This window comes from Bufo gargarizans, chromosome 2 (genome assembly GCF_014858855.1).
Source record: "Bufo gargarizans isolate SCDJY-AF-19 chromosome 2, ASM1485885v1, whole genome shotgun sequence".
NCBI lineage: Eukaryota > Metazoa > Chordata > Amphibia > Anura > Bufonidae > Bufo > Bufo gargarizans.
The window spans coordinates 169,745,813-169,768,582 of record NC_058081.1 but is presented as its reverse complement, the minus strand read 5'-3'; the positions used below and the strand labels follow the sequence as shown (position 1 = coordinate 169,768,582).

General features: G+C 41.4%; 1 protein-coding gene across 1 annotated transcript in view; it reads left to right on the top strand.

Annotated features, from left to right (window-relative positions):
• The window catches only part of ZNF280D (zinc finger protein 280D), a 113,549-nt gene that overhangs the window by 71,764 nt on the left and 19,015 nt on the right, over nt 1-22,770 (top strand). The window contains exons 11-16 of the mRNA XM_044279684.1: nt 3,940-4,040; nt 5,785-5,931; nt 6,116-6,250; nt 17,134-17,447; nt 21,936-22,076; nt 22,260-22,322. Coding sequence (XP_044135619.1) covers nt 3,940-4,040; nt 5,785-5,931; nt 6,116-6,250; nt 17,134-17,447; nt 21,936-22,076; nt 22,260-22,322 — 901 coding nt within the window. The remainder of the gene's footprint in view (nt 1-3,939; nt 4,041-5,784; nt 5,932-6,115; nt 6,251-17,133; nt 17,448-21,935; nt 22,077-22,259; nt 22,323-22,770) is intronic.

The window sequence follows — 22,770 nt, the reverse complement described above, 5'->3', positions numbered from 1 at the left end:
CCCGAATACAGATGATAAGATCTTCAGCTGAATCTCTGTAGGAATGGAGTTCATGAGAAGATATGAGGTACAGGGAGGATGGACAGGACAGACTGTGGTAATGGAGACTGCATTCAAGTGCTGCTACTCATTAGCCACATCCCTACCTCCTCTCTGTACTTAATGTCTCCTCCTGAACTCCATTCCTACAGAGATTCAGCTGAAGATCTTATCTATATTCAGGATCATAATCCCTGACAAGTAGAGCAGAGAGGAGGATGAGGCAGCTCTTTAGCTCAGTGTTGTGAAGTAACTTGCCCTTCTGTGTGATTAGGACAGATTTTGTTTGTACTAATAGGATTGTGGCCATTTTATTTCTCTTAATGATTGCTCCCTAGACAAAACGAGCCATTATAACTAATGAAAGGTATTTTGGAATATATTTATAATAAAGTAATATTTATGTATTTTAATTTTCTTAATTCCCGGAGAACCCCTTTTAAGGCATGCAGTATATATATCACTTATGATGCATGTATGTTTGAAGTTTCTGTGATATTCTTCAACTGTTTCTTGTCCTGCACACCTCCACTGGGGAAACGGATAAGGGCTCATGCACGCGGCTGTAGCCTTTTTTGCGGTCTACAAAACACAAGATACCGGCCGTGTGCATTCTGCATTTTGTGGAATGGAACGTCCAACCCATAATTGAACTGTCTTATCCTTGTCCATGATACGGACAAGAATAGGATGTTTTATTTTTTTTTTACAGGTGCTGCGGAATGGACATATAGATGCGAACAGCATACGGTGTGCTGTCTGCATCTTTTCCGTCCCAATTTAAGTGAATGGGTCCGCGTTCGACCCTCAAACGTGGATCGGATGTGGACAAAAAAAATGTTAGTGTGCATGAGCCCTAACTGTTATTTCAGCTGAATAGAAAGTATTAAAAATCACTAAACGATGTGTTGGTATGTATCTAAAAATATATCAAATTTCACTGCCGGTATAGATAATAAAAAAAATAAATCTTTATTCTGGATTCTTTAATTAAAATCTTTTGATGGGCAGCTGCCCTTGTACCACAGGCTCTACCTCTCACTGTAAAGTCCGTTCAGTCCCTTATCAGTAGGGGCAGCATGCATCGCTCATCTATGTTTTGACTTTTGATGTCAGTTGCGCGGCCCCTCACCACCTTTGTTTTGTTTCATTGTTGGCACCGTAACACCAGGGAGTATCGCGTTCTTCGCCGCGTGTTCTCACATGTATTACTCTGATACATTGTGTGTTAACTACCAACACATTGTATCAGTTGTTACTTAGACTGCTCATACAGTTAGCTTTTGGTGTCGCCTATTCATATCTGAGGCTCCTGATGATCTGGTGAATACCAGAGAAACGCATTTAACGCGTTAGATATAACAGTTTAAGCTACGATAAGTATATACATACTCTTTGGTGATGCATTTAGACAACTAACCGCATCAGATTGATACTGTGGTAGCTTGGGTTTTCTCAGGCAGGCATCACATACATAAGAACAGATGCATTTGTGGTGCCTAATCATATACATTCCGGGTGCATGATTTTTAATCATCAATAGTGATTTACCATCTCATGTATTCTGGAGGACATACAGATTCTAATATCAGAACAAATATATATATAGCCCCGGTCCGCTTTCTATTCATACCTCCACATTTACAACAATATATGGATTGTTGTACCATTTTATAGCCCATGTTACGATCGTCAAGGGACTTTACAGTGAGAGGTAGAGCCTGTGATACAAGGGCAGCTGCCCATCAAAAGATTTGAATTAAATAATCCAGAATAAACATTGTCTCATACACTAGGCCAATATACATTAACATGATTGTCCACTGCATAGGTTAACATAGTACAGTGATTGCTAAACTCCGGCACTCCAACTGTGGTGAAACTACGACTCCCAGCATGCTCCATTTATTTCTATGGAGTTCTGAGAACAACCGAGCAAGTTTACATTTTGAAAGTTGTAGTTTTGCCACAGCTGGAGTGCTGGAAGTTTGCCGTCTCAGTAATAGTAGATTGCTTGAAGAAATCTGTACTAACTGTGACGTATGCCTCCAAATTATACCTTTGTGAGAAGCCTCAGATTCCCCCTACAAAGTGTGAATAGAGCCATAGAGTTTTTGCATTCTAGTCTATGGGTGATGAATGACTTAACAGACGATAAGATTTGTTTTATTTTGTGCTGTTACATTATGGTTTTTCTCCATTCGTGTCTAAAGGTTACATTCAGAATTCTGATTTCCTGTTACCAGGAAGCTCAAAACACTGTTACACAGTCTAGCTAACGCCATAGGTCACCTATCTAAAGTGGAGAAAAGCTGTTGTCGGTTTTCAGTGGCAAGCAGCAGAAGTGTTTAAGGGGAAATAGTACGGTAATTAAAGAGCGGCCTATTATTTTTTTTATGTTAAAGAAGCACTCCTTCAAAAATATTTATTTTCTGACTTGTTAGAAAGGTACATGATGTAATCTGTGGTGAATGTAATCTTCTTACCAGTGACCGTATTTGTGAGTTATAACCTCTCTTATGATCCTCAGCAGTGTCATGTGACTGACACTCTGACTCTCCAAATAACACAGCATCTTATGTGTGGACAGGAAGTCAGTTTCTCTATGTATTCCTATGGGAGCCTCAATGTCAGTCTTATAGGGATGAATAGAGAAGTAACTGACTTCCTGTCCTGGGTCAGTTGGAGATCAGAGTGTTGGTCACATGACCAGGCTGAGGATCAGAAGGGAGATGATAATGCACAAATGCAGTCACTGGTAAGATGATTACCTTCATTACAGTTTACATTATGTACCTTTCTAACAGGTCAGAGAATAAAATATTTTGTGGGAGTGCTTCTTTCAACATTAGAATTTAGCATTTTTGGTGATTTTTGTTTTAATTTTCCTTATCACTCTCTGTAATAAATAAAAAAAACTATCCTAATTGATCTTAAAATCCTGCAGTCCTAATAGAATATGTTATGACTTTCTGTTCTGTATGGATTACATTTCAGCAGTCATCTTATCACAGGCAGGATTATAATGACAGATATCGCCTTTATATAGATAACACAGGATTCACCATTCATTATCGATGAAGGTCACAGTTTTTCTATTCCCTCCCTGTATAATGTCCTCTCCACAGGTCACAGATCATGCCTATGAAACTCTCCCACAGATGTCGACAAGTCATCTCTTGTATATTGTGCTATGGTCCATGGTGGCTGCTGTAAAGTGTATCTCAAAATGCTGTTAAAGGGGTTGTCTGAGATTTTGATATCCACAGCATAGGTCATTAGTATCAGATCGACAGGGGTCTGCCTCCCGGCACTCTCTCCAATCGGCTGTTTTGAAGAAGCCTCAGCGCCCCAGTGAGTGCTGCAGCCTCTAAATAGTCAAGTGATGTCATGTTCATTGGTCAAATGGCCTAGGCTCAGCTAAGTCACATTTAAATGAATAAGGCTGAACTGCAATTCCAAGCATATAAAATGTACGGCGCTGTGAGGAGGCCACAGCACTCACTGGAGCACCGCAGCCTCCTCAAACAGCTGATTGTGGGGATACTGGGTGTTGGACCCCTGCCAGTCTGATATTGACCTAACCTGAGGATAGGTCATCAATATTAAACATCCAGAAAACCCCTTTAACAGCAGTTCAGGCACAATGGCAGCCCCAATTATCTTTACATAGAAAATAGAATTTTAAAATCTACAATCCGAAAATAAAAACGTATTAGAAACATATAGATCACCATCTGATTTTAATTGGCAGAAAAAATTAGGTGTGACAGTCCCTTTAATTAGTTTTGTGAAAACTAATAAAAAGAGATCTAGTGAAATGCATAGCTCACTTATAAATGTCAAAAGTATCATTTCTAGCATCTTTCATTTAACAAAATAATTTTGTTTTTGTTGCAGCCATTTGCAAGATCTGTGAATTATCATTTGATTCTGAACAGATTCTTTTACAACATATGAAAGACAGTCATAAACCAGGGGAGATGCCATATGTTTGTCAGGTAATGACTATAAAATGTTGACTAGATAGCTACTGCTAGAGGTACATACTGTATAGGCCCCATTCACATCACACTCCTATTGAAAGATACTTTTTTTCTAAGGGTACTTTCACACTTGCGGCAGAAGATTCCGGCAGGCAGTTCCGTCGCCTGAACTGCCTGCCGGATACTGCAATCCGGACACAAACTGATGGCGTTTGTCCAACGGATCCGGATGACATGCATTGACATACTGGATCCGTCTCTGTTCCGGTATTCATTTTTTTGCATTTTTAAATGTCTGCGCATGCGCAAGCGATCAGTATTTTTGTCCGGAGAGGAAACTGCAGCAAGAGGGACTGAACTGATGCATCCTGCTCTCCATTCAGAATGCATTAGGATAAAACTGATCAGTTTTTTTTTCCGGTATTGAGCTCCTGTGACGGAACTCAATACCGGAAAACAGAAAAGCTAGTGCGAAAGTACCCTAAAGATTATGCAGGAAAAAGATATAAAATGCTGAATACTTTAAGCTTGCATATGTGAGACATGTGAGCGTTGATTTGCAGTTATGGCTTTTTGTACTTCTGCATCCAATTTGTAGAATTATGCCCTAGCTGACTATACCACGTGCAGCCAGGGTGTAAATCTAAAGGTCCCTTTACACGGGACGACAGAGCAGCAGATTGTCGGGAAGGAAGTGTTCCTTCCCGACAATATGCTGCTCACTGGTGGAGGAGACCTCTGCATTTACATGCAGCGATCTCCTCCACAGTATGAGGAGGAGCGATCGCTAATGTCATCACTCTTTCCCATAATGACTCGTTGTTTGACGGCAGCAGACTATGTGTACACACCACAATCTGCTACCGGTAAACGACAATTTTTGTGTGCGCGCAAATGATTCAATTACCCAATCATTCATCGGGTAATCAGCGGCTCATTTACACCCCTAGATTATCTTTTGGAATATTGGCCCATGTAAAGGGCCTTTTATTCTTTCCATAAATGGCAAATTGTTCTGCACAGTGACTGCCATAAAAGAGATAGGGCTGACATAATAACAAGTCGTCTGTACTCAGATGAGAGCAAAAATTACTGATAATCGCACTGCTCAAAATATATAATACTTGGACAACAAAAAAAAAAGAAAACTTCCTAATTTTTCCGGCGTTATAACGAATACATATTTTGGGCAAAGTACATGGTATCGCTATACATAGAACAGTTAGAAGATTGTACTTTGCTATAACCAGTTTTGGTTAAAGCAATTGTATTAGATAAGAAAAAAAGAGGAGTATGCTTTTTACTATTTGGTAATATTTCTCTACATAAAACTATTAAAATTAATACCAGTTAACTTTTGTTACCAAAGCCCCATATTAAAGGAAACTATATTTAAATAAAGCAAATAAATAAATATATATATTCACCTTTAGAATATGCCTTTCCAGAGGTGAAATTTTGCTGTGGGCATTCAGAAAGGTTAATCTGAAAGGTTAAAAGGACTGTAACAATTCAGTGACCCACATGTATCAAAATAAGCAAAAAGGGACAAATACTCTGATCAATTTGTGCCAGTATGATACATTGTTGCAATATACAGTTTCCTGTGCAATAAAAAAAATGCACAAGCTTTGCAATTATCAAACACTAATAATGTATCCCAATGTATTTTCAGGGTCTAGTAAAATAAAAAAAATCATGGTCTTTTACCACCGCAGTAGGTGCCACTTTTTGTTAATATTGTTTTCCTTTCCTGTAGGTGTGCAATTACAGGTCTTCAATCTTTGTTGATGTGGATAATCATTTTAGAAATACTCATGAGAACACCAAAAGTTTGTTATGTCCATTCTGTCTGAAAGTTATCAAGTCTGGAACGCCTTATATGCAGCATTATATGAAACACCAGGTTAGTCATATTACGTGGGTTATCAGTATAATATTAAATATTATAATAACTTTTAGCAGCGCAAATATTAGTTAAGAAAATTGCTGTAGTCTCCTCCCATAAACATGATGCTCATATGAGCACAATTTGTGTTCTTGTATCCAAAATATTCTGATCCTTACATGCAAATGTTTCTCTATTTCAGAATAAGGGGGTATATAGATGTACTAAGTGCAGACTGCAGTTTTTGACTTGCAAAGAGAAAATGGATCATAAAACTCAGCATCACAGGACATTCAAGAAGCCGACACAATTAGAAGGTCTTCCTCCAGGAACAAAGGTGTGTTGAGAGACATTTTTACCACATGACAGAATAGGTGAGCTCAGGCCATACGCAGCCATTCAAATACATACTTTTAGGGTACTTTCACACTCGCGTTAAACTTTTCCGGTATTTAGTTCCGTCCTAGGGGCTCAATACCAGAAAAAAAAAAGATCAGTTTTATCCTAATGCATTCTGAATGGAGAGCAATACGTTCCGTATGCATCAGGATGTCTTCAGTTCAGTCACTGTATGGTTTTTGGACGGAGAAAGTATTTTCTCCGTCCAAAATTCCAGAACACTTGCCGGAATGCCAGATTCGGCATTATTTTCCTTTGAAATGAATTAATGCCGGATCCGGCCTCAAGTGTTCCGGAAAAACTGAACCGCAGACCTTTAAAAAATGCTGTCCGTTTGCATACAGATTTCCAGATCCGGCAGGCAGTTACGGCAACTGAGCTGCCTGCCGGAATCAGGCAATGCAAGTGGGGAAGTACCCTTAGGCTGGGTTCACACCTGAGCGTTTTACAGCGCGTTCCTACGCGCTGTAAAACGCTCAACAAGGAGAAACCAATGATTCCCTATGGGAATGGTTCACACTTGGGCGTTTTACAGCGCGTACGATCGCGCTGTAAAACGCCCGACACTCCAAAAAGTACATGAGCGACTTTTGGGGCGTTTGTGGCCATAGGACACTGTAGTGAATCACACAAACGCGCGTCAAACGCGCGTTTACTATTACAAAAACGCGCATAAAAATGCGCGTCAAAAACGCGCGTAAAACGCGCGTTTGCGCAACGCTCAAGTGTGAACCCAGCCTTACTCTCACACTTGTGCTGCATTGTGTATTTAAGCTACATTATGCTTTTTAGTTTAAACTCTGCCTTTTGTGTTGTTACTGGTAACTTTTTTCTTTTTTTTTTTTTTTGTTGTTTTAATACCAGAAATGTTGTGAAGATTGTAACATTTATTTTGTGGTGATGGTGGAATTAGTTGGAATTGATGGTAGTTAAAGGGGGCCTGTCAGCAGCTTCAGTCATGTCAAACTGCTCACACTTCATTGTGGGACACACGCACACAGATAATACGTGGTGTTTTTGTGGCTGCAATGTCACAAAAACAAAGTTTGGGCTGTATGCGAATTAGCTTTCCAAGTGCCCAGGGGGCAGTGTCTGTTGCTCCCAAGTGCACAAGCCCTCTGGCGTTACTCTGTAAAACTCCTCCCATTTATAGCAGTTAGCCTGCCCAATGTCCTTGTGACGTCACTATCTTCACCATGTGAAATTCCACGCCTGCACACACCAGCGCTGGCCCAGGCATGTGCCATATTATTCCCAGTGTGGACAGCGTCATCATTTCAACCTAATGTGCATGCGCCAGTAATGCTAGAGGACCTAGGCATTTGGAGCGACAGACACCACCCCCTGGCCACTTGCAAAGGAGTTTTTAGAACATTGCAGCCACAGAAATGGCAAAATAAGGTACCATGTATTATCTGTGTGTGACACCTACAATGTGGGGTGAGTCGTTTGTCATGACTGAAGTTGCTGACAGACTCCTTTTAAGGAAAACTACAAGTGTTCTCAATCCTCTTACCCTAAGTTCACACCTGAGCGTTTTACAGCGCTTTCAAACGCGCTGTAAAACGCTCAACACATGAAAACCAATGCTTCCCTATGGGAATGGTTCTCACCTGGGCGTTTTACAGCGCGTACGATCGCGCTGTAAAACACCCGACGCTCAAACAAGTACTTGAGCTTCTTTGGGGCGTTTTGACGCGCGTTTGTGGCCATAGGACACTGCAGTCAATGACACAAACGCGCGTCAAACGCGCGTTTACTATTACAAAAAACGCGCGTCAGGAACGCGCGTTTGGGAAACGCTCAGGTGTGAAAGCAGGGTTAAAGTGGTTGTCCAGGACATTTAGAAATCTGGGTACGTGATAAGACTGCAAAATAAGTGTTATGGTGGGTATTCTTGGCCCAATTGTTGGGCAGATTATCTGGCATCAACATTTCTACGGACGCTTGTTCCCGATAATCCATAATCAGCTGATCACCCGATGAAGGAGTGAAACTCGTTAACCGTTGAAACAGTCGTTCATGCAGGCAACTAAATTCTTGCCCATAAACAATGCTGCTACTGAGGACAATTGCAGTAGCGATCGCTTGTACTCATACTGTGGAGGAGACATGCAGAGCTTCACCTCCTCTGAACAAGCATTGGCTGCTTCTATGAGCGTGTAAACCTGCCTTTTGTTTTTGTTACTTTCCTACAGATATGACATTGGTAGCTACCCACACGACCAGTGCAATCAGTCAGTGGACAGTGCAGATAGTCACAATGTCATCATTGAAAGACAGCAGCAGAAACCAGTGTGAGCAGTGTGCTAGAGCTGTGGGGGGAATTTCCCTGGTGACAACTTATTTTAGAAGTGAAGAAATCCCCAGCAGCCCTTTAATGACTCTTATTCAATCTTGCATTATTAGAGTATTATACAATCTTCAGGATGCGTTTCACCTGATACACAGGTAATAGATACCGATAACTATGGAACACATACAGGTGCTGCCAGACGTTTTTGGCTCCAATAAACATGGCGTGAATGAAAGTAAACATGAAAATAAACAATGCGTAAAGGATACAACGTAATTCTGCAATCGTGACAAGTGATACAGGATCATATTAACGTTGTGGAGAAGGAGAAATAGGATACATTTATCAGCGGAGAGCTCAGTCAAGTAAATGTAGAATCTCATAGTCTACTTAACTGTTTAGGCTGTGTGGTATCCAGTGTATGGATCTAATAGGCGTAAGCAATGATTTTTTAATATCTCCTCCCCTTCTTGGTTGTTGAATCTGCTCCACATTCTGAAATTTGAGCTGTGAAATTGAATGTTTGTTATTGTGAAAGTGATGGGGTATTGGTAAGAGTAGATTACCCATCCAAATCGTCAATTTACTGATAAAATCTTTAAAGAGCCTCTGTCAGCATGATCAACCCTATTAAACTAGGCCTATTGCTTGGTAAGGTTGATCATGCAGAGTAAAACTGTATTTCTTTTCTATCTTGAATGGTTGCTGACAAATGTGTGCTTTTATTTTATTCCAAATCGGGCAGTTGGAGCACTGCTATGCCCATCGATGCTCAGTACACTCCCTCTCCACTTTGATTGAGAGGGCTAGATTCCTTGCTAATATAATTGTAAAGCATTGGTGTTCAAGCAAATCATACATTCTACTAGGAATGCATAGTTTTGCTTATACTTGCTTGCCAGCGCTCATTGGTGGTAGTGGACCATCTGCAAAGGGAAGCGAGTGCTATGTGGAGTCAAGAGTCAAGTACTTTGCAGTCCTCCCAACAGCTGTGCTTCTCTGCTGTGTGTGAAGACACTGGCGCCTTTTACTCCTGGGTAGACCGACACGCCATCAGCTTTACTCACAGCCGAGGAGAGCAGCTTCTGGGAGTATTCCAAGGTAAGTATTCTGTTGTCTCCACACAGCGCTTGCTTCCCTCTGCAGAGGCTTTACTGTCACCAAGGGGAGCTGACTATCAAAGATAATGCATTAAGCATTATCAAAATCATGCATTCCTAGTGGAAAGCATGATTTGCTTGAACACACTGCCGCCAATGATTTACAGTCAGGCTCGGACTGGTACACAGGGGTACAGGTTAATCCGGTGGGCCCCTGAGCAAGGTGAGTTCCTAGTTTCCCACCCCCTGCACAAGTGGCACATAACACATTAGATTTACTGCACAACATACGTATATTTAATGTACAGCACCTCAACCAGCCTATGTTAATATAAAAAACTTGTTAAATAATTTATTATATTTGAATGTATCCGTACGATGGGCCCCCAAAATAAATTTTGGTGGGCCCTACATGCCCCAGTCCGACACTGTTTACAGTAATTTACAACTATAGATTGGCTTTTTGTTACAAATCAGAGGAGGAATTTTAAATTCTTCAACCAAGGGGTAAGATTTCTGTAAAATAGGCCAATGTTTTTTTGATGATCTGGGCAATTTTAACATTAGGATGAAATTTGTGGGTAAATGTTATACGGGGACCTGTTTCTGTGACATTACAGGGGTTAACAAGTTCCGCCCTGGGGAGAGTATCTACTTCTATGGAATATGTCCATTTCTTCCATCCTTTTCTCATACTGTGTGGGATCTGAGCAGTGCTCCAGACTAAAAAAAATACCTAGTAGCCATTGGCTCCTGAACTGAAAAATTTAGGAGCCAAATAAAATTTTTAGTCGCCAAATCGAAACTGAATCAAAATTTTGGCATCGTGACAACGCTACGTCGATCAGATCGGCGTAGGGTTGTTTTGATACCAAAATTTTGATTCGCTTTCATCACCATAAAAAAGTATTGCAATACTCAATACCGCGCAAAAAAAAAAAAACACTACAAAAAAAGCAGCGTGCATTTCGCATTTTTTGAAACATTCGGCCCATAATAGAACAGTCCTATCCTATTTTTTGGGGTGACAAGGTGACTAAAAAATGGCGAATGCGGCATAGAGTTCCGTCCTAGGGGCTCTGATGGAGAGTAATCCGTTCAGGATGCATCAGGATGTCTTCAGTTCAGTCATTTTGACTGATCAGGCAAAAGATAAAACCGCAGCATGTTACGGTTTTATCTCCGGCGAAAAAAACCTGAAGATTTGCCTGAATGCCGGATCCAGCATTTTTACCCATAAGAATGCATTAGTGCCAGATCCCGCACTAAATCCAGACCCATTCACTTCTATGGGGCTGTGCACATGAGCGGTGATTTTCACACATCACTTGTGCGTTGCGTGAAAATCGCAGCATGCTCTATGTTGTGTGTTTTTCACGCAACGCAGGCCCGCCCCATAAAAGTTAATGGGGCTGCGTGAAAATCGCAAGCAAGTGTGGATGCGGTGCGATTTTCACGCATGGTTGCTAGGATGAAAGTCTATTCACTGTGTTATTTTCCCTTATAACATGGTTATAAGGGAAAATAATAGCATTCTTTAATACAGAATGCTTAGTAGAAGGTCAATATAATAAACATTGGTGGCGCAGTGCGCCCCCCCAACACCCCAGTATGATAAACATTAGTGGCCCAGTGCGCCCCCCCCCCCCCAAATATAATAAACATTGGTGGTGCAGTGCAATCCCCCCCCAACACCCAACACCCCAGTATAATGAACATTGGTGGCGCAGTCCGCCCCCCTCAATAAACATTGGTGGTGCAGTGTGCCCCCCCTCAATGTAATAATAGCGGTGCAGTGTGCCCCCCCCCCTCAATATAATAAACATTGGTGGCGCAGTGCGCCCCCCCAACACCCCAGTATAATAAACATTAGTGGCGCAGTGTGCCCCCCCTCAATATAATAAACATTGGTGGTGCAGTGCGCTGCCCCTCAATATAATAAACATTGGTGGCGCAGTGCGCCCCCCCTCAATATAATAAACATTGGTAGCGCAGTGTGCCCCCCCCAACACCCCAGTATAATAAACATTGGTGGCGCAGTGCGCCCCCCAATATAATAAACATTGGTGGAGCAGTGCGCCTCCCAATATAATAAACATTGGTGGCGCAGTGCGCCCCCTCCCCCAACACCCCAGTATAATAAACATTGGTGGCGCAGTGTGCCCCCCCTCAATATAATAAACATTGGCGCAGTGCGCCCCCCCTCAATATAATAAACATTGGTGGCGCAGTGGGCAGTGCCAATGAGGGTTAAAAAAATAAATAAAAAATTAACTCACCTCCTCCAATTGATCATCTCCTGTTCTTTCTTCAGGACCTGTCAAAGGACCTGTGGTGACATCACTGTGCTCATCACATGATACATCACATGATCCATCACCATGGTAATGGACCATGTGATGAGGTCAGTGACGTCACCACAGGTCCTGAAGAAAGAACCGGAGACTGGGTAAAAAGACTAAAAAGTCTAGTCAACATTTGTAAATTCTTAGTCGCATTGGCGACCATTTTGGTCGCCATCTGAAGCCCTGTCTGAGAGGAAATGTGATTTAGGAATAGTTCTTTTTGTAGCACTCTCATAGTGTCAAATACTATTCCTGTCAGTATTCTTTCTGAATAAACCAGTTTAATGTATTCCTCACGCATCTTTCCATGTTGTGATGTCCAAGAAGTTCACACTGTGTTAGTTATAGGTTATGGTAAATTTCAGACCATGGCATGCCTTATTCAAGGATTCAAAAATGTCCCAAGGGTCTCAAGTCGCCATGCCCATATGCAGAGTATGTCCTCGATATATCTCCACCTTATTTATGCAAACTGTTGAAACTGCACGTCTTTGTAAGCATATTGATTTTCAAATGTAGACTAATTTATTTGCATAGGCCGGGAACCAAGTTTGAGCCCATCGTGGTCCACCTTGAACTTTTCAACATCTTTTCACATTACACGCACAAATTTAAATGTATTTTATGTGATAGACCAACATAAAGTAGCAAGTATGTGTGAAGTAAAAATAAAATGATACAGGTTTTTTTATTTATTTTTTATAAAAAAAATCTGAAAAGTGTGAGATGCATTTATATTCAGTCCCCATGAGTCAATACTTTGTAGGACCACCTTTCGGTGTAATTACAGCTGCAAGTCTTTTGGGGGTATATCTCTACCAGCTTTGCACATCTAGAGGCTGAAATTTATGCCCATTCTTCTTTGCAAAATAGCTCAAACTCAGTTAGATTGGATGGAGAGCATCTGTGAACAGCAATTCTCAAGTCTTGCCTAGGGTTGGGCGATATCAAAAATATTCCCACGATACCGATATTAAGAAATGTATTGCGATAGAGACATATATAGCGATGAATGCCCATTTAGAAGAAAAAAAAAAAACACTTGGGGCCACAAGGAGATATTATACAGTATGGGGAGGTGGGCCACAACGCAACATTATACTGTATGGGGACTGCAAAGAGACAGTATACTATATGGGGGCAACAAGGAAACATACTGTATAGGGCTACAGGGAGACATTGTACTGTATGGGGCCACAAGGAGACATTATACTGTATGGGGCAGCAGGCTACAAGGTGACATTACACTGTATGGGGTGGTGGGCCACAAGGAGATGTTATACTGTATGGGGGCCACAAGGAGACATTATACTGTATGGGGCAGCCACAAGGAGACATTTTACTTCATGGGGCGGCTGGGGCCAAGGTGACATTTTACTTCATGGGGCGGCTGGGGCCAAGGTGACATTTTACTTCATGGGGCGCCTGGGGCCAAGGTGACATTTTACTTAATTGGGCGGCTGGGGCCAAGGAGAGTTTATACTGCATGCTGTCATGCTTGTGAATTGATGTACACAATTTTGGGGGCACTCAGGCTGGCACTGTCATGCTTGTGCTCTGGCTGCTTTGGACATGACCAATAGCTGTGGATGGGATTTATGTGAAAAACACTCTCTAAAAAAAAAATAGGGGGAAAAAATAACAGACTTCACCTCACATAAAACCAAAGTGACTTGCACAGCAGTTTGTTAGAACTGTATAGAAAAAACAACAGACTGAAAGGGCACTCAAAATATTCAGATGGAGTAAAAGGATAACAAAAATGTATTCAAAACTGTGTCCGCAGGTTCGTGGAGCCTCCATTAGCATGCAGCTTGTTTGTAAAAGTATATATAAAGTTTAATGTATAAAAAAAAAAAAAAAGCCTGTTCGCCCCCTCCCTCCAGTGCACTTACAGCAGCGTCCAGCCCTCCTCGCTTGCGATTTATTTTTATTTTTTTATCCTAACCCTGCTTTACACTTCTCCACAACTTTATCCCTGACCTGTCTGGCGTGTTCCTTGGTTTTCATGATGCTGTTTGATTAATAATGTTCTCTAACAAACCTCTGAGTAGAGATGGACAGTTCGCAGTGTTCGCCTCCGGGGGCCGTTCTCGGAACTGCCTGCTCCCGGAGACCGCATTTCATTTCAGACCGGCTCGCGCAGAGGCACAGGTCAGGACTTACCTGTGCCTCGCCGGACTTGTCAGTTAAGATGGCAGATCGCATGTGTTCGCTAGCCATCACTGCCTCTGAGGCCTTCACAGAACAGCTGTAGTTATACTGAGAATAAACTACACATAAGGTTGACTCGATTTACTAATTAGGTGACTTCTGAAGGCAATTGGTCGCATTGGATTTAAATGCGCAACACACTTTGTTTATTTATTAAACATTTTGAAAACTGTATCATTTTCTTTTTCACTTCACACATATTTGGCACTTTGTGTTGGTCTAGCGCAGTGGTGGGCAAACTTTTTAGTCAACTGAGCCAAATATCAACAAAACCGCGATTGAAACTTCTTTTAAGAGCCAAATTCCGGACACTCCGCTGATGATAATCAATATGAATAAGACAACTAGCATAGTATGCGCATAAATCCATCAGGGTGACATAAACTTCAGGTGAAAACATAAAAAGACTATCACCCACAAAAGACGCACACTATATTGAAATTGCCTCAGACGGCACCCTATTTTTGTGGCGCTTATTAACTAAACTGCAATAAGCTAACCTTTCTACAGTTTGATCATTGCATTGTCCATTGGTGAATTATAATACATCACTGCATTGCCTTTGGAGTCTGCACTTTTTATGTTGACTTCGGACTTTGGGCATGATAGAAATGATTTCTATGTCTCATGTTTTTCTATATTTTTATTGCGTCAACAGTACCAGTGAGGACTATTAGTGTGTTTTTACATATTTTTATATATACTTTCTGTTGTTTTGATCTTGATTATTATTTTATTTTATCTTTTATAATTTTTTACGTTTATTAAACGTGTATGCAGAGCCAGTGAAAGGTGTGCACGCCTATTTTATTTCTTTTTCTGTTTAAATAGTTTACATGCCAAATAATTTAGAGTCACCTGTAGAAGGAGGTAGCACACTTGACGTATACTATGGCGTCACGTTCGTAGCACAGCAAGCGCCTGCGGCGGTGTTCCGTTATGTTTCCCTACCCGGGAACTTTCACTAGCCTCATCACTTCCTGTTGTGATGCAGCACGTTCCGACGTTTGGAAGGAGGTGTGTACACCCAAGTGAAGGCGATTACTACGGCTTCCTGTGTGATGATGCGCGTGTGCTAATAGTGGGAGGAAATATTGGCATGTGATATGAGATGTACACGCCCTCTCCAGCTTTGCGGAATGCAAATGCGTTCCACAGGCAAGAAGACTGTAGTGCGTGCGTCACAAATGAGCAGGAGGGGTTGGTCTTTTGGCTATGTGGGAGCCCGCAACTGTAAGAGCAGCATTCAAAGGGCTAAAGAGCCACTTGTGGCTCGCAAGCAGCGGTTTGCCGACCACTGGTCTAGCGCATAAAATCACAATGAATACATTTAAGTTTGTGGGTGTAATGTGAAAAAAATTTGGAATACTGCATGAATACTTTTTCAAGGCACTGTTTGTGTCACCAAACAGAAAATTATTTTCATATAGTACATAAGGGTGTCCCATATGGATTCCCATTGTATAGAATAATTACTGATTTGTAGCAAATCAGAAAAAGATGCTTTCCATTCCTAGTGGTCGTGTACAAACTGATTACCCTAATGGTTACCAACCAGCTATTTCCCACCTCTTATGATCACTCTGAAAAAATGTGATGTATCCAGTAGAAAGGATTTGGTATTCTTCACCAGTGGTTTCAGTGCTTTTTCCAGCTGATGAGGATAGTATAGAATTCATGGAGGCTACGATAAGGCGTCCAGGGAGATCAATAAGAGATTAATGCACAGGAAGGATGTAAAACGCTGACGTCACTAGTGAATGATTCATCAAGCAAGTGTACATCTTTTTAGCAATCCCTTTCAAATCTGAGTTGGTCCAATGATTTCATACATTTTTTTAATAGAACACACAGGATTGTTATCCAAAACCTTATATATGGCATTCTCTGAGAGTTGACACAATGCTTCAATCAAATATTTATCACAGTCCAGCTACAGACCCTCCTTTGTCTGCAGTTTTTATTATTAATTCCTCATCCTCCACTAGTGAATGTGTGGCTCGTCTCTAATCAGATGTCATATTACTGTTTGTGTTTTAGTTACAGTATGTACAAATGCCTCCACAGGACGATTGTTTTTAAGGGAAATAAAGGTGCTCAAATTCTCCAGTTGGAGGAGGTCAGACCCTTCATTGGTGCCAAAAATGTCGGATGTCACCCGTATGTGATCTGTAGTTGCCTGCATATATTACCTATGTTTCACAGTGTGTGTCAGTTAAAAAAAATGCTTGGACGGGACAAAATGCGTCCTGAAGATTGTATAATACAATGTTATAAAGCAAGATTGAATAAGATTTGCGGCTGCTGGGGATTTCTTCACTTGCAACATTTTCCTAGCCCCGTGTAGCAAACATATTATAGTCGGGTGCTGACCAGAACTCTAATTGCTAAAACTTATCACATTTCCTGATCATCCATAATTCCAGATTTCTGAATGGCCCAGGCAACCACTTTAATTAGTGAAAAGTAGACTGAAATCAGTGGTTAACCTCTCCACTGAAATGAAATGTTGGGATTCATTCCTTCCTTAAAGAGGTTATCCGGGAATTACTATTGATGACCTATCCTCTGGATAAGTCCTCAATATAAGATCGGCGGGGGCCTGACTCCGAGGACCCACGCCGATCAGCTCTGGTGAACAGCGCCTCCCTGAAGGAGCTGATCGGCAAGAGGTGCCGGGACTCCTACCCCTGCCTTCCCTGAGGATAGGTCATCATTATATTTAGCCAGATAACCTCTTTAAATGAATATACAAGATCCTTGACTTAAGTGACTCTTCAGAAATATCGGATTGATATGTCTACATTTAAACATGTATAACAGTAAGGTCATATATATGTAAAATATTTTTGTTTTATAACTTTAGGTCACAATTCGAGCGTCTGTTGGAGCTCTTTCAACTCCAGTTTCTTCCCCCACTTCCTCTAGTCCTAGAAATCCACCTACAACTCACGTTAACCCTCCTCAGATACCTCCTCAGATACCTCCTCCTATACCTCCTTACATACTACCCCAGCCACCTCCAAAAATGCAAACTATAAGCCCTAAAAATAATCTGACTCCAACAACTAAAAAACATGCACATTCTTCAAAAATTAAGTCTTCTGCTCCAAAGAAGCCTACGACTCCAAACACCACAAGAAGAATTAAAATGATCAATTCAGCTCTGAAAGACATAAGGTAACTTCCCTACCATAGTATCAAAAACATAGTGTTTGTGTTAATAGTGTTATACATATGCCATGATTTGGGGATTTTATGAATTGGATAATACAATGGAATTGCCCCATAGTATGAAGAATTGCAATTCAGAATAGCTAATTCATTGGTCTAGACTTGAACATGTAATTTGTTTGGATCCCCAAACTATTAGATACAGTTTTGTAATTTGTTTGATTTAGAACTGCTTCTGAAAATAGTAAAGGAGTGATACGTGGTGCTCCAAGAATAGTAGTCAAGTATAGACAAGTGTGAAAGGGATTAAAATAAGAGCTAGGAAAAAATGCCTTCATTGTCTAGTCCAGGGATGGGCAAACTGCGGCTCTCCAGCTGTTGTAAAACTACAACTCCCAGTATGCCCAGTCTAACTACAGCTATCAGCCTACAGCAGGGCATGATGGGATTTGTAGTTTTAAATCATCTGGCATGCCGCAGTTTGCCCATCCATGGTCTAATCTATCATAATGTCAGCCTTTCAACAATGTTTCCTTTGTTGCTGTTTAATGCACCTACTTTTGTATTGCTCTAATGATGTGTGTACATCTCCCTTTGTCTGCTAGAACACTAGTTCTCGTTCCTCATTCTCTATTGATTTGATTAGGGGGAAAAATGAAAATGAATTATTTCAATTTTAAATTCCCATCTCACAAAGTGATGGCATAGACATCTGTAATGCTTTGTATGCGGCAGTAACACTTACAAGATTATTCTACCAGTACAACAGATTCAGAGTCACATGTCAAGTGGTGATGTGACAGTGATTATTTTGAGTTTGTGATCCAAAGATGATCATATAGATTTAGAAGATGGCGGTGCACTCTGTGTATGATGGGAGGTGCTGAAGGATCCCCATAAACCAGATAAACAGATCCAAAGATTCTCCAATTTGCTCCTCAGAAGAAAATGGAGGAGATTAATCAAAACTGGTGCAAAGATCCCTGGCAATCATTTACGTTGAAAAGTGGATTCTTATTGGTTGCTATGGGCAATTAAGCCAGTTTCCCATTGCATCAGTTTTGATAAATATCCCTATAGTCTTTTATTGATTTACAGGAATGGTTGGTTTTCAAGGTTCAGTTCAAGAAGCATCATGTAGAATACATGTAGACAATCTTTCTTATGTGAGACACTTCAAATTTTCGATAACTGCCGTGAGATTTCATTCCGACTAACCCTTCCTCTCAGTCACTCATATGGTGATGACAGGAGGCAAGGAAATGGTGTCTATAGCATCTGTACATTTAGGGGCAATATTTATTGTGTTAGACACTTCAAATTTGCACCTATCTTCTACATGATCTACCTTGAATGGCAGACCTTGGAAACTGATCATTTGTGGAAACAACAAAACATATTCTCTTCTGAAGAGCAAATTGGAGAGTGGTTTGGATCTATTTATCTGTTTTACAGGAATCCTCTCCTTCAAACAGTACCTCCCATCATACACAGTGCACCCCCATCATTTGTTTTGCATACAAAGGTGATCATAGTGACAGTTTAGTATGCATGCTTCGTGTCCGTTAGTATTTGTGTCCCCTCACTAAGGCCTCATGCACACGACCGTGCAAACCGTGGATCTGCAAAACACAATTATCAGCATTTTTCTGGCTATTTGAACTGAGCTGGATATTTATGTCCACAAAATGGACAAGAATAGGTCATGTTCTGTAATTTGTGAAACAGCCAACGCTTGACGTGTGCTGTCTAGATTTTTTTCAGAACCATAGAAATGAATGGGTCTGTGTGCGATCTGCACGTGGACTAAAACTACGGTCGTGTGCAGGAGGCCTTAATCCATGGCTGGAAAAGCTGTTAAAGAATATCTGTGGTGATGTTCAGACAAGCTATACAAGCCAAAAATAAAGGTTTTCATGAGTCAAGATTGCTGGCACCCGATGGGTGGTCCCTTTTATGTGCAGTGCTCCTGGCCGTCTGCATTGAATAATCCGAACCTTCTCCCATGTACTCTTGACCGCTCTCCTGAATGTACATTAGTGCTGTTACTCAAAACTAAAGGAAGGGGCTCAGGAGCATTCAATGCAGAGAGCCCGGAACACTGAACCTGAATTGGCCGCCCAGAGGGAAACTGCCCATAAATTAATTGCTTTTAAATGCAGTGGCTTAACAGGCCAAAGAAACATTGTTTTAGAGTCACGAGAGAGGATAATTAAAGGGCTTCTGTCACCCCATTAAACCGTTTTTTTTTTTTTCTTTACTAATAATCCCTACACTGCGATCTCATCATACATAAGCTAATTAATGATTTTCGTTCAGTAGAATTTGTTAAAAATCGATTTTTGAAATATGTAAATTACCTTGCTACCAGCAAGTAGGGCGGCTACTTGCTGGTAGCAGCCGCATCCTCCGATGGTAATGACACCCCCTCTGCTTGTTGATTGACAGATCCCGTCCGCTGGTCCTTTCTCTGCTGGCCCTGCCTGTTTTGATTCAATATCTGGCGCCTGCGCCGCGGCCGTACCTCTCTTCAATCTGAGCAGGCGCACTGAGAGGCGGCCACTCGCTTGGCCGCTCGCTCCTCAATGCGCCGGGTGTAGATGTGACTTCATCGGCGCAGGCGCATTGAGGATGGAGCGGCCGAGCGAGTGGCCGCCTCTCAGTGCGCCTGCGCAGATTGAAGAGGGGTACGGCCGCGGCGCAGGCGCCAGATATTGAATCAAAACAGGCAGGGCCAGCAGAGAAAGGGCCAGCGGACGGGATCTGTCAATCAACAAGCAGAGGGGGCGTCATTACCATCGGAGGATGCGGCTGCTACCAGCAAGTAGCCGCCCTACTTGCTGGTAGCAAGGTAATTAACATATTTCAAAAATCGATTTTTAACAAATTCTACTGAACGAAAATCATTAATTAGCTTATGTATGATGAGATCGTAGTGTAGGGATTATTAGTAAAGAAAAAAAAAAAAACGGTTTAATGGGGTGACAGAAGCCCTTTAAGTGTAGAACAATCTTTTAACATTGTGCTTGTGTAAACCAGGATTAGTAAGAGGCCCGGATTGTCTGAGATAATAAAAAAAATTTTTGGACAAACCCTACCATGGTTTAAAATGAATAAATAAATCTATATTCACCCCTTATCTCCAGTGCAGCAGCAGTGACCTGTCTGGATACAGTACACGACTGCTGTGACCAATCACTGTCCTCAGCAGTCTGCTGCCAGGTAAATTGATTGGTTGCAGCTGTCATGTGTCTTATCGCAGCACGTGTGACATGTCGAGTGATGTGCAGGTATATGGAATGTCAGTGCTGCAGCCAGTAAGTGTCCTCAGTGGTAGATTGCTAAGGACATTGATTGGCTGCAGCGGTCATGTGCTATCTTCAGGCATGTCGCTACTGCTGTTTGTAAACAAGCAGCAGCAGGAGAACCAGACCAATGCCACAGAGAATGACACTGGAGACTGGTGAAGATGTAGATATTTTTTTTATTTGAGATTTTTAATGATCCCTGCCAATTAGTTTTTTTTATACATTGTGGTGTTCAGTGATCACTTGATTTTAATAAAATAAAAATGTCTGGAGTAACGCACAGCTTTATTTCAACTATTTTGATGAGAAAAAAAAAAAAGCTTCTCTCCAGTGTAATTTTAACCTTTTTTCTCTTTTTTTTTTTTACTCACTTTATCTGCTATTTGCCACTTTCAGACAAGTGAGTGTCACGCTTCGGACTCGCAGCGCAGCTCCCATCCTGAACTCTTAGCAATGCCCGGGGTCGCATAGCATTTTATTGATTTATGATGCTATGTAAACCTTAGAGGTCTGGAATGTACTGGATAACACTGACATAATGCTGTCAGTGTTATCCAATACATTCCAGAACTGTAAGGGGGGATACACAACATCATAAATCAATATAATGCTATGTGATCCCGGCAGTGCTGGAAGTTCAGGACGGGAGCTGCGCTGCGAGTCCGGAGCGTGACACTCACTTGTCTGAAAGCGGCCTTTTTCATATAACAATCAGGCAGCTATATCTCCCAGAAGTGCAATATTAACCCCTTCCTCCCCTGCATAGACAATAGACCCTCACTCACAGCACCAGAGATTTCACCATAATATGTATGTCACATCCCCCATTTATTTTCCCCACTGTCTAGAGAGAGATATAACTATATATTTCTATGAATTTAGACATAGAAATGAATGAATGAAAGGTGTCTAGGCCGCATCACCTGCTTCAATATGACATCCCAATGGTAGCACTGACAGGAAGAAGAGAGTAGGCAAACTACTGAGCATGTTAGTCCACCACTTAATGCAGACGATGAATGAGAATTTTGACCATGGTGGCACTACTAGAGAGGAAAATGTACATAGAAAACCCTACAATATTTTTATTCCATGTATATTGCCATAATACTGCATTTAAAAATGCCTTGTTAATTGGATAAACCTTTTAAATACTTGTTTAACTGTGCTCTTTGTATTTGACTAGGGTTATCCCAGGAATACATAACTGCGTCGAGTGTCACCGTCAAGTGGTAGATTTCGACGGTCATTTTCACATGTATATGCACTGCAACAAATGCAAGTTCAGTACCAGCTGTAATAAAGCCTATACAAACCATGTAATGAGGTAAGGGGGCGGTGCCGAATTTTCTGAAATAAATGTCAAGATGTTGCAAAGAAAACTTACCATGCATGGCATGCACAATGTGTCGGTGCTTGGATTCTTCTTTCAGGATGATAGAGTAAATGGTAAGATCCATACTTTACCATCATACTTAAAAACAAACAGTCTTTTGTTCTCTTCATGTAGATATCATAGCAAGAATTCCAGCAAGCGTTCCAAGGCTTCTAAGAAGGGCCCCAATGACAAGAGGTATGAAAGATTTAAAGTGGAATTCTCGCAATATATTTGATGAGATAAAATTTGTAGGCTTCTCTCACACCTGCTAAGTAAGACGTGCCAGAAAGTGAATGTCGACCTTTTAAAACCATGCCATATTGGAGTTCTGTATCAGAGAAGGGAATGAAGCTCCAGAGTGCTACAAATATATTAATAAAGGTGTATTCCCACACACAACATCTAGTACCTATCCACAATATAGGTTATGAATGTTAGGTCGTTGGGGGACCCCCACCAATCTTTAGAATGGGGGACCAAAGTGCCTCCTTCCTAATCTGCAGTGATTGAGTTTCTTTTTGTTGGGTTTTCTGAGTATCCTCCGGATAGGTCATCGGTATCTGATCGGTGGGGGTCCGATTCTCTACACCCCTGCTGATTAGCTGCTTGAAGAGGCCATGGCCTCGTGGCAGCTTACCCTAGA